Genomic DNA, 12,531 nt, shown 5'->3' on the forward strand with positions numbered 1-12,531 from the left:
CAATGAGCCTTCTCTCAACAGTATTCATCCCTCAATTCAGAAATCTTTCTTATTTTCACAAACCTTGAGCAGCCTCCGCCATTTCCTCAAGGAGATCTCAGTTTTATCTTTGATTCCAGTCCTACTGGCTCAGTTGTATTCTTTGTGCACTTAGGAACTGCGAATGCAATAAGCAATAAAGCAGTAATCCGCATACATGAGAGTATTTTGCTATGAGTAGTCCACGTGCAGGCTAGACGTCCTCAGATAAAAAATTCCTTTCTTGGTTGCTGAAGAAATAGAATCATTTCCAGACACATCAAAGAATGCTAAACATCTGAGAATGCAATCTTCTATTCTTGCATCTACATTTTAGTATTGGAATGAGGAAAAAAATTCTGTTGGGAAAGATGATTATGAAGTTCATTTTACCAAGGCAATGCACTAAATTGTTAAATCCCAGTAACATTAATTCACATCTACAATCCCAAGATATGCTGCATAATGCAAGCTTGAACGTCTTGCAATGGAATGCCTTAAATCTATATGGCTGCAACAAAGCACGACTGTTACATAAACTTTCCCACCACTTGGGCATCAAATTAAAAATATTTGTCTCTGATCCTCAGAATTTTCAATTGAACTTTTCATCCAAAGACAGACACCATTGAAACTTCCAGCTTTGGAAATATTTTCCTTGATCACAACCAATGACACAAAATTATCCACTTCCTGTGTCCATGACATATCTCTTGTCTTTGATAAAACTCACAACCACACCCTCTCCATTTTCATGCACTATATTGACTCTCACTGGCCTCCCAGCTAAAATTCCCTGATCTTCATCTTCCCATGAGAGCTTCACATTTAGATGATCACTGCCTCCGTCTTGAATCCAAACCTTAACTTTTTGCTCTTTGGATACCTCAGGGTTTAGCGAGTTATCACCTGCCCCTGCCACTGCCATTTCCACTTCCACATCCATATCCACTTTGTCTCCTGACACTGTAACGGTCCCTTGATTTTCAGCAACAGTGATGAGTGTTTTCATAACTGAGGAGATTTCCTCCTCTCGTTGCTGTCTAGTCACCAAACTCATTTCACTCTCTACAATGGTGATGACTGTTTTCATAACTGAGGAGATTTCCTCCTCTTGTTGTTGTCTTGTCACCAGACTCATTTCACTCTCTACAATTGTCTCTACTTCTACGGATGGGTTAATCCCCCCTGAAAGTCCTTGTAACGGTCCAGCTTTGTCTTCAGAAGTTTGGTTGGCCTGTTCAATTGGGAAATGGGCACCGTCATCACTCTTTTGGTTGGCCTGTTCGATTGGGAAATGGGCACCGTCATCACTCTTTTGGTCACTTGCCCAATGTTTTTGAGATTGCTTCTGTATTGTTGATTCGGAATTCTCTGACATCGAAGAAAGGGTTTTTCTCATCATGATTCCCTCCGACTTCCTTTGCTGAATTCGCTCAAAGCTACCGTAAGACATCGGGCATGTCAAATTGATTCCTGGAAAGTCAGCTTTGTAGACACTCAAGAACATCATGACATCCTCTTTCACTACATCTTCCATTAAATGCTTTTCCTGTGGATACTCTTGAAGTATATTATAGACATGTAAGCATATTTGACTGTAAAATTCCAAAAACTTGTCATGGAAGATCAGCGTAAACCATGGCTGTGAGAAGAAATCCACGATATTCATATCAGCTCTTGTGCATCTGCAAAAAGAGAGACAGAAATTTCTCAATTACAAGTTTCCTTCTCATCAAAGAGATTAAAAGTGTGTACTTTAATAGCTTTCATACCCTTATTTCTGGAAAACAACTGTAACCTTGCCAATTCTAAACCAAGCTATTGCACATGCTAGTTATGATAAGTACACTAACCAGTTAGGAAATAAGAACTTACTCTGTCAATAGATTGCTCATCATGGATATGTGGAGCCCTATAACTTTAAAGATTTTCCATGCCTCCAAAATATCTTTTCCACAGTACGTGATACTTGAGATTTCTTGGGTTTTCGTTAAATCCATTCTTAGTATAAATCCATCTTTGTTTGTAAGGAAAGGCTGTATAACAGAATGCTCTGAATCCTGATAGAGTAAGGAAGGACATTTGATATTAAAGAAGAACAAACCCCCTGGAAGAGGGCCTCCAGTACCCTTTGGTTGAATAGGTCTCGTAATTGTGCTCTTTGGTGATCTTTCAATCTGCTTAATTTGTGGTAGCATTTCAAAAGGGGAAGGCAGTAACCCACCCCAGAGCGTACTTTGATCAGGAAGATAGTCTCTAAATAGGGAATGGATGGCCATAGCTAGATTTCTTCCCATCTCAAATGAGTTGAAAGCTTCAAGTTTTGGGTGCTTTCCACATTGCCGACTAAACTTTGAGACACTACCAGAAGCAAAGATGAAGGGATCATTTGTCTGAAAGTTTGCATCCACAATAACTCGACCATTGAATACCAGGCCCTCCTGCAGTATTTAGCTTACAGGACTGTAATTGCACAGACAAATGGAGAAACAAAACTGCTTAATATTTTCAAAGGCTTCCAAAATTGCAGTGTCACACAAACAGGGCAAGCATGATTTCTTCATAGTCAATTGATATTATTTCCTGTGTACCAAAATTTGTGAACACTTATATTAAAAACATATCCAGATCTAGGAAAGAAAAACAAATACCTTTGATATATACAAGATTTCTAACTCTCCCAAACCGTTTGAAATAACTATGATGGGGAGCTCTAATTCGTAGTTAGAATGCAGATATATTTTCAACAAATTGGAGCAACCATTTGTTTCTTTGCAAGAAAATGAACTTCTATTAAGTGCAACCAAATCACAAAAAACCAGGATAAGTGCCATGAAGGCCTTGTGGCTGTATATGTGAAGGCTAGTTGATGGTCCCAATCTCTCATGAAGAAATCTCTCCTAGCCGCTTCGGCACATGAGGACCCTTGAATCCTGCCCCAAGAGCCCATGAGGGTGTGTAGCATATCTTGTCAAATCACTGATAATGACTCAAAGGCATAAGTCTGAGTCCCATCTAAAGTCTCTATGCATTTGGATCTCCAAAATTTCTATGCAATAAGACTAACAATGAATGCAAAGATACAAGCACTGCATCTAGATTGATAAACTGAAGGACTACTCTATTGAAAAAAAGGACCTATTAGAATCTGCTCCGTTGTAAAACATATGAGACGTAACAAGTACCTCTCAAGCAAGTAGGCAATGACCTGCTAGCCCCTAGAGAGAGAGAGAGAGAGAGAGAGAGAGAGAGAGAGAGAGAGGGGGAAGAGTAGTTTGGGAGGGGAGAGTAGTTTGGGAGGGAAAGCACATTTCAGTAATCCAATTGTCTCTAGGTGTTGACCAGAGTGAAGGCACATGGTGGAGAGGGAGAGAGAGAGAGAGAGTAGGCTAGGGAGAGAGGAAGTGATACTCAAAGAGAGACATAATGAAATGACTAGAGCAATGAACCAAAATGAAAGTACTCACATGTAGACCAAAGAGCTTGTAGCTTGATACTTGATTGATTTGACACTCGACAAGTACAGCTCTTATATAGAGCGCACACACACATATGAACACCAATGCATATGGGATAACACCCAATGTGATGCATATGGGATAGTGCCCAATGTGACACGTGGCATCCATAGGACACACTAGACTAGAACTCACATTAGAACACTCTAGAACACACCAAACTGACTCAACTTGGCTTCATATTCTAACACCCCCCCATGAAGACAAGGTGAGAGACTGCTGTAATGGAACAAAGGACTGAACATGACAGTGACCCGTTGTGCCAATTGTATCTTAAGTGCATTGGAAAAGGGATGGAAGGAGAAGTATACCTGCCACCTTCATGCATGCAGTTTCCTTCAGCCATGGATAGGAGAATAGGTGAGGGAAAAGAGGGAAGGGGAAGATTTCTGCAGGTAGATGAGAAAATAGGAGAGAGAACAGGCTGGATTCTGCACAGATTTATGTGATCAGAGAGAAAGAGAATCTGTAGAGGAAATTTGTTGTCAACAGATCCCAAAAGTTCTGCTGAATCTTTGTAGCAATCTGCAGCAACCATTTGCTGCTGTCAATGATCTGCTGCTTGCTTCAATGCGTTCTGTCAATAGTTATCTGCATTCTATGGGCTGGTTATCTTTTTCGCAATCTGCTGTTGCTGATCGGGGTAGCCATTAATCTTTTGAGCTCTGCCTTGTGGCTATCACTGGAGATTTGCAGGGTTTTTCGGTATCCGAGCCCCTTTTCTTTTCTGAAAGCAGGCCCTAAAAGCTCCCTAAATCAACCTCTGATTTTGGGTGAGCCTTCACAAGGCTCTTTAAACTTTTTACTTTCCTTCTTGCCTAGGCTAGTTCCTGAAAATTCTCGTGAGTTTGACAGGGAAAATCATGCCTGATTGCTGCACCGTGTCATGCCACAATAATTTCGCAATCTTTGCCCATGATCCAACTTACACCGACCTCTAATCACCAGCGGCATTCTGCTGCCCCCCTAGATGACTACCCAACAACTAACCCCCATAATCAATGCACCCGATGTGTGGACAAAAATGTAAATATGTTTTGTACTTGTTGCATGCTGATGGGTAGATGCATAGCTATGTATATAGCTAGTTGATGGTGGCTTTGAGTTCTGGACACTCCCATAAAAGACTCTACACTGATGTATAGATGGTAAAAACTTCTACAGGGACTTCTAGGAGATGATGGAAAGCAATGTGCTTGTACCAGACTTCTAGAGCAAGGGTGTCCAGTAAAAATGTTTTTGGGGCCATATAAAGTCAAGTCATGAAGGGTTTTTTTACATTCTCCTGAGTCAACATGGTCTTGCATGTTACAGGAATTTGACTGGTGTCCATGTCAAGGGGCTTTTCATGAGCGTGTGCGGAGGTGCATGCAAGTCTTAATGTGCATGCTAATGTGTATGAGAATTGTGTGACCAAAAGGTCCAAAATGTGCCTTGGGAGGTATTTGCATTTTTATGGAGAGTGGTAAATTCCACGTGATGACGTGGCTGTAATCAAAAAAGCATGCACGAGTTGTGGCTACTTGAGAATGAGGAGGAGCTTCTGGATGGAAGAGGCGTTCATCACACCTTGGGGTTGCTTTTGTTACAAAGTAGTACCATTTGGATTGAAGAATGCACCGGCGTAGTGAAATTATTGGGACATATAGTATCTCAAAATGGCATTGAGCCTGATCCAGAGAAGGTGAAAGCACCAAATACGAACATGCTGGAAGGACTCTTCGACGACTCCGAGGATCTAGTCGAACCTATGTACTCTCTCAGTCTGATCTGCCCCTTGAAGCTAGTAGAGAGATATATATGCATCAATCTCCAAGGTGTGGCTGCAAGTGCCTCGCAAGTCTAAGTAAAAATGTGATGCTCAAGTGAGGGCAAAGACTCTTCAAGTACCCACAATGGGGGTGGTTCCCCTCTCCCATCTAGACTGCTATATGTGTCCTAAGAAGCCCAATGGACATTCCAAGTCATCAATAGGAAAAACTCATTCCACATGATGGGCTGTTTGCCCCTCTCATCCGGAGTCTGAGGGGGAACTTGTAAGAGAAATATTTTGATTTGTCGTCATGCTCTGTCTCCACCTTTTTCTCGACATCCAATCACCGCCATTATGGGGAGTGCAGATCTAAAGTTTCTAATTGAAAAAATCCTTCCAAGGCTCACTAAGAAGGAGTCCTCTTACAACCAATTTACCTAGCAAGACATGTTAAGATTGATAATGTTGAGGCCTCTGTCATAAATAGGCAAGAACATAGTACTCGAAGCCACTCTATTTGAAATCAACCTTCAGTTAACTAAAGGGCAGTGAACTGTAACTAACTTAGCATCCACATGATTTACAGCCACATTGCATATCTTTCAACCACTTCATTAAGTACAAAACCACTTAGAAACAACTTCGAAAAAGAAACTGGACATAAAAGTCAGCGCCTAAGAGGTAATGCTTCCAAGTAGAAAGACCATCTCTTTCTCATATATTCCAAAACTAATCTTAGCATCGGTGCAACCACTCTAACGCCCTACATAAGTACTCCTCCTATGCTGTTCCCACAGGCATCAGACTGGATAGCAAAGGGCTTGCGTAAGTCTGGCAAGATTATGACAAGATTGGACACTCCCTTCTTCTTAGGGCATGTAGAGGTGATGCTATTTCACCAAAATAGCGGATAAACCACCTGTACCATGAGCATAAGCCAAGAAAACTCTGTACTTCATGGATGTTTTTCAATGGTGGCCAATTCTGTACAGCTTCCACTTTGGCAAGATCCATCCTGACTCCATCCTTAGATATTATGTGCCCCAAAAAGTGGATTTCGTGCATAAAAATTTCACTCTTCTTGGCATTAATCAGTAACGTATGCTTCCTAAGCTCTACAAAAACAATTGCCAAGTGCTCTTTGTGCTCAGCCTCATTCTTATCCTTCTGCTCTCTTTCTCTCTCTAATTCCAGCCCGTCTCTCTCTTCTTTTCCCTCTCCAAGCTGCCAATTCCTCCTGCTACCTCTTGTTTGCTTGACTTGCTGCCCTTGGAGATGTTTTGGATTGAGTCGTAGCTCCTTGGAGCTGATTTGGAACCATTTGAAGCTGGTTTGAGTTCTCTTGTCTCTCTCTCTTTCATTTTACTTGCATTGGTCATTTTGGAAGCTTGTTGTTGCTCTTCTGCTGTTCAAAGCCCCCTCTTGGCCATTCAGGCTGTGAATGGACACCTAGTTACAGAGGGTGTAACCAAATTGGAGCAAGAGGGGCAGTGGGTGGATTTCTTCCTGTATTGAGATCATTGCTCAGTGTGAGAACTGTATTGATGCATTGTCGCCCTAAGAGGCCGGTTGGTGGATTGTGGGATTGCCAGACCCTTAGAGGGACAATTTGGATGCATTTCAAGCCTTGAGGCTATTTGAGCATTTGTTTTGGACTTGTGGAGTGCATTGCCACTCTTGGTTGGACACAGTTGTGAGAAATGCCTTAGCCTTGCTTGACAATTGGGTGCTAGCGGGTGCACTTGAATTGGATGAATTTTGAAGCCAAGTGCTAGCTTGTGCAGTGGACTACTAGTGTAGCAGAGTACAAGGGTGAGCCCTTGGTGTAAGAGCACTATTTTCCATTGCTAAGAGAGTTAAATAAATACCGTGTGGTGTCTCGTGTTTGGTTCATTGAGCAGGGGCACTCCAGCCTCCACCCAGCTTCTTTTTCAAAGTGTTTCTAAGTGGTTTTGTACTTAATGAAGTGGTTGAAAGCTATGCAATGTGGCTGTAAATGACGTGGATGCTAAGTTAGTTACAATTTACTGCCCCTCAGTTAACTAAAGGCCGGTTTCACTATCCCTCATGTCATGTATGCCACCAGATCTGAAGCAAAGATAATATCATACCATTCTCCTGAGCTAACCAATACAAGAGCACAAGAAGCACCAACAAGATGTGATGTACCGTGCAAAGACTCATACAACTTGGTTCACCACAAGGGCTCTTGATACTAAGTCTACATTAGTGGAGTTCCAATAGAGTAATTTTCTCACGATGTTCTCCAAGACTAGAGTGACTGCTAAGTGGATGTCACATCCTCACCTACCTGGCATACATTTGAAGCCAAGCTCATCCCCCAACCTAGTGTGTGTGTATCATTGATCCAAAATCGAATGGATTTGTGCTTGTTGATGCTGCAAAACAAAATCCCTCCAAAGCTATTATGAAGCATCATAGATTCTTTTTTTCCCCCATAAAAAAGTATTCTATTAAGTATTAACAAAAACCCACGAGAGCAAGAGATCAAGGCGGAAATAAATCATGTGGTGAGGAAACACTCCTCAAAAGGAGGTAGAAAACAACTAAGGTTGAGGCTGAAAATGCCATCTCAACCCTGTAGTAGTCTCACAGAAAAAAGGGGAGCTCCCCCATTCCCTACAAAATATAGCTCTCCTAGTAGAGGCTGCACATGAGGCCCTGCATGGTCGCCTAGATGGCCATCAGAGTATGTATAGTATCCATCCATATACTGGACAATGTACAAGAAGGGTGGACTGTGGATCCATCCAATGCCTCTATGAATCTGGCTCTCTAAATATGCCATGCTGCAATACTCACCAATATCTCCCAAGAAGAGTCCACAAATGCATGTACCGCTCTGAAGGGTGAAGCAAGAACGTCATCCAGAGAGCATGGCTCAACTAAATGGCATTGAATTGATAAATCCCAAAGTGAGTCATGTCTCTCATAGAAGATATGGGGTCGCGAGAGAGAGAGCCAAGCAACTGAGCCCCAAGTCATGAAGAAGGGCCGACGAATAAAGGTGTTGAAAATCCTAGCTACCCCCTCCAAATAGTCATGGCTTGTCTAAAATCCCAAAGGCAATGCTGAACTCATTCCACAGTAGAAAGGCAATGTGGACAAGTATAGTCGGCTCCCGAACCTAGATCTCCAAAGATTCACTACAGTCCCGCCATGAATAGAAAGCCAAAAGAATAAAGTGAATTTTCTATTATTGCTGGATTTCCAAAGTCTCCTCCAGAAGTTTTGTATGTCAACTCAAAACTCATAACACTCCCAATGGGGTGCTTTGTGTAGAGATATCTACAATGATATGGTGTTGTAGGCCATAAGTCAGCTATATGGTTGACCAATACTTGGGTACTATATATACCAAGCACTTGTATTGTTTCATTTGAACATTTCAGTTGGAGTTTACTTCTTGTTCTCTTGTGTTCATAACTCTTCTCCATTCTTGTTCATATATGTGGTAACAAAGCCAGTCCTTCCAGCCCTGTCACTTGCTTCCCCACTCTCCCACGTGCTCCTATTGCACTTCTGTTGGAAAGAAGAAAATAGTTCTTGCTCGTCGACTTCTCTTTTGGCTGTCCTGAGCTCCCACGAGCTTTGGGTGATCTCGAGCTTCAGTTTGTTGTGAGATTTTGCACCAGGAAGCATTCCTCAGCTGGGCGACTTCATTTTACGTTGTGCACGCAGTTTTTTCAAGCAATTTCAGATACCGAAAGTTGTGTAGGTACGTCGGGAAACCCGGATGAGTTTTGATCAGTTGTACTAAAGTTTTACCTTCCTTTCAGAGCTGTTCGTGCTATCCGAATTTTATTCTGAGCAACAGATCAAAAGATACCAGCAATATCATTTACGTTTTGCTGATTTTTACTAAGTTTCGTACAGTTCGCCTCTCCACCTCTCCATTTGACTTGCCCGCTTGCCGATTGCCTCTCTAGATCGCCACTTGCATCTCCAGCCCCGGATTCGACTTGGTGGTTCGACTTTTGATCTTGCTCCAGCTCAAGATCCTTGCTTCAGCTCATTTTAAACCTCTCCCAGTTGGCTCTTGCAGATAGTGTTGTGCATGTGTCTTGCACATTGCATTGCACAAGTAGCAGTGCATTTGGGACAGTTTTTTGGCTACACATTGAGTGCAAATCATTGCTCAGGTGTTGTGCATATTTGAAGCCAAGTGTTGGCTGTAAGTTGATGCACTTTTAGATGCTTATTGAGCAGGATTTTGCTACTGCATTGTGAGCCATTGTTTGGCTGAGATACAGGCTGATTTTTTTGGGCAGAAACACATTGCATTTGAGCTAGTGTTTGGCTGTGGTTGTTTGGCTGTGGTTGAGGATAACTTTTTTGGGGTGATTGCATATTGTATCCCAGAAGGGATTGAGGTTTGAGCTGAATTTTGGGGCAGATTTACTGCTATTTCAGAGCAGCCACTGTCAGTGAATGCCATTGCAGTGATTGCATAGCAATCAGTGGTCTTTTAGTTGTACATTTGCTGTCTTTTCCTTTGCAAGTACACTTGCCTTTATTCTTGAGCTTGAAATCATGTCTCTCAATGAGAATTTTGGTACCGTAACGGAAGCAGATAAGTTGGATGGACCCAACTATGCTTTGTGGTCATTTACACTCAAGAATATCTTGATTGGAAAGGGCTTATGGGACATTGTGAATGGTGATAAGACTAGACCTGTTGGATCTAGCACGAGTGCATCATTCACTTCTGGCACTACCACTCAAGCTTCTACTACCGCTCCCATGGAGGATCAGAAGAGGTTTGATCGCAAGGATGCCCAAGCGTTGTCTTTGATTGCATTGTCTATAAAGACACACATTAAGTCCACTATCAAGTCTTGCAAGACTTCAAAGGCAGCTTGGGATAAAGTGAAAAGTATGTGGAATGTGAAGAATGAAGTAAGAAGCATTGCTTTGAATTATAAGCTCAATGACTTGTCCATGCAGGAACGTCAAACTATTTCAGCTCATATTGCAAAGATTACTGACATTCGGGATGAGCTCGCAGCTATTGATGAGGATATAGAAGAGAAGAAATCGGTCTCTATCACCCTCAATAGTCTGGCATCCTCATATGATACGTTTGTTCCTTCCTTGAATATTATGCTCAGGGCTTCTCCACTCAGTTTTAAGGAGTTAGTTGGCTTGCTCTTATAGGAAGAAATGCGGACTTCCAATTCAGCCCGTTCGAGTGAGCAAGCACTTGCCACTCATGGAAAGTGTAAATTTCAGAAAAAGACCAGCCATGCTTATTGCCCAGGAAGGAGGGGAATGCAAACACAAATGCAGGGAATGCAGATAAAGGTGCAAAGGTGAAGAAAGGAAAATGCAATTATTGCAAGAAGCCTGGTCATTACATTGCAGAGTGCCAGAAAAGGATTGCCAATGAGAAAAAGAGGCAAGTCACAAGTAGTAGTTATGTGGCACCAACTGAAAATGCCAGTGCTTCACCATCTCATGCAAACTTTGCACAAGAGAGAAAGGATTATGCGTTTACTGCATTTCAGGACAGCTTTGGTGCCAGGGGGGATTTAGTTGCATATGATGGTTTTCTCGCTTCATCTGGGGATTCTTCATTTGCTGCCATAGATACTTGGTATCTAGATAGTGGTGCATCAAAGCACATGAGTCACAGGAAAGAGTGGCTTGAAGAAATCAAACCTGTTCATGGCAGACAGGTTACTTGTGCTAATGATACAACTTAGGACATCACAGGAGTGGGAGATGTTCCCATTCTTCTGGATTTAGGAAAGAAAAAGTTATATTCGTGATGTCTCGTATATTCCTGACTTGAGGAAAAATCTTGTTTTAGTTCCATCCATGGCTCATGATCAGCACATGCTTGTGGAATTCCAGGATGATCAATGCAAAGAAAGGGTATGAGATTGTGGCTATAGGTCCTTATGAGGCCAACAATGGTCTTTACAAGCTTGATGCTCAGCCCTATAATCAGCATGCTATGGTTGTCTCTTCTTCTACTCCACGTGATTTATGGCATGCCAGGTTTTGTCATGCACATCACAGAGCTTTGGCATATTTGCATAATCATAATATGGTTGAAGGATTTCCAAAATTACATCAAGAGGTGTGTGAATCTTCTGTTCTTGGAAAGTTGCATCGCCTACCATTCCAAAAGGATGGTCCAGGTTCAGTAAGAGCACAACGGGTCTGAAGAAACATGGTGGAGAGAGGGAGAGAGAGAGGATAGGCTAGGGAGAGAGGAAGTGATACTCAAAAGGAGACATAATGAAATGGAAATGAAATGACTAGAGCAATGAACAAAAATGAAAGTACTCACATGTAGACCAAAGAGCTTGTAGCTTGATACTTGATTGATTTGACACTAGACAAGTACAACTCTTATATAAGAGCACACACACACATATGAACACTTATGCATATGGGATAACTCCCAATATGACACGTGGCATCCATAGGACTCACTAGACTGTAAAACACCCCCTAGACACCTAGTACACTCACTTTTGACTCATTGTGGCTTCATATTCCAACACCCCCCCATGAAGGCAAGGTGAGAGACTACTGGAATGGAACCAAGAACAGAACATGACAATGATGGAGTCTACTGCTCTGTGCACCCCAAGTAGCTCAGAGGCTCAAATAAAGCATGGCTACTTGACCCAACAAATCGGTCTTGGGAAATGCACCACCATCCTAAAACTCGGCCAGGCCTGATAGAGAGACCCATCAAAGCCAATAGAAAGGCTCCCACAATACATCCCCCCTTGGCTTCATAACAGGACTTGGTAGGAAACCACGCAATCATAAAGGAAATAACACATCATTTGAGGAGGACTATCCAAGGCTGAGAGCCTTTATTGACTCTTCAAACATTCATTTTAGAGGGACTACTCAAGGTAGAGAACCTTTAACTCAAACATATAAAAAATATAAAAGATTTCATTCATTTTATGCATAGCGAGTGCAGAGAACCCATGAGACCGAAGTAGCTACTGCACAAGAGTGTGCACATCCTGATGCAAAGAGGTATGTCAGTCAAGCACCAGGCGAGAATGCCCTCGAGTGATGTGTCGATGAAGGCCATAGGAGCAGCTACCAAGGAAGATCACGTCATGACTCTCAATGTGCTGATCGGAGAGTCACCGAATGCGCAAAAAAGGCTTAAAAAAATGAGCGAAAGTGCTCAAGGGAGCTGCCCAGTTGAAGATGCAAATCGTGGGCAGCTAAAATCAGATT

At 42.2% G+C, this 12,531-nt stretch overlaps 1 protein-coding gene across 1 annotated transcript in view; it reads right to left on the bottom strand.

The window, feature by feature from the left end:
- Window positions 1–518: 518 nt before the first annotated feature.
- LOC147894338 (cilia- and flagella-associated protein 61-like) overlaps window positions 519–12,531 on the bottom strand; it is a 74,533-nt gene continuing 62,520 nt past the window's right edge. The window contains exons 12-13 of the mRNA XM_087385283.1: window positions 1,897–2,462; window positions 519–1,706 (exon numbers count right to left, since the gene is read on the bottom strand). Coding sequence (XP_087241409.1) covers window positions 701–1,706; window positions 1,897–2,462 — 1,572 coding nt within the window. The 3' untranslated portion in view covers window positions 519–700. The remainder of the gene's footprint in view (window positions 1,707–1,896; window positions 2,463–12,531) is intronic.

Source organism: Dipteris shenzhenensis, chromosome 14, assembly GCF_047967505.1.
Source record: "Dipteris shenzhenensis isolate YYH24624 ecotype China chromosome 14, Dip_SZ_1.0, whole genome shotgun sequence".
Lineage (NCBI taxonomy): Eukaryota > Viridiplantae > Streptophyta > Polypodiopsida > Gleicheniales > Dipteridaceae > Dipteris > Dipteris shenzhenensis.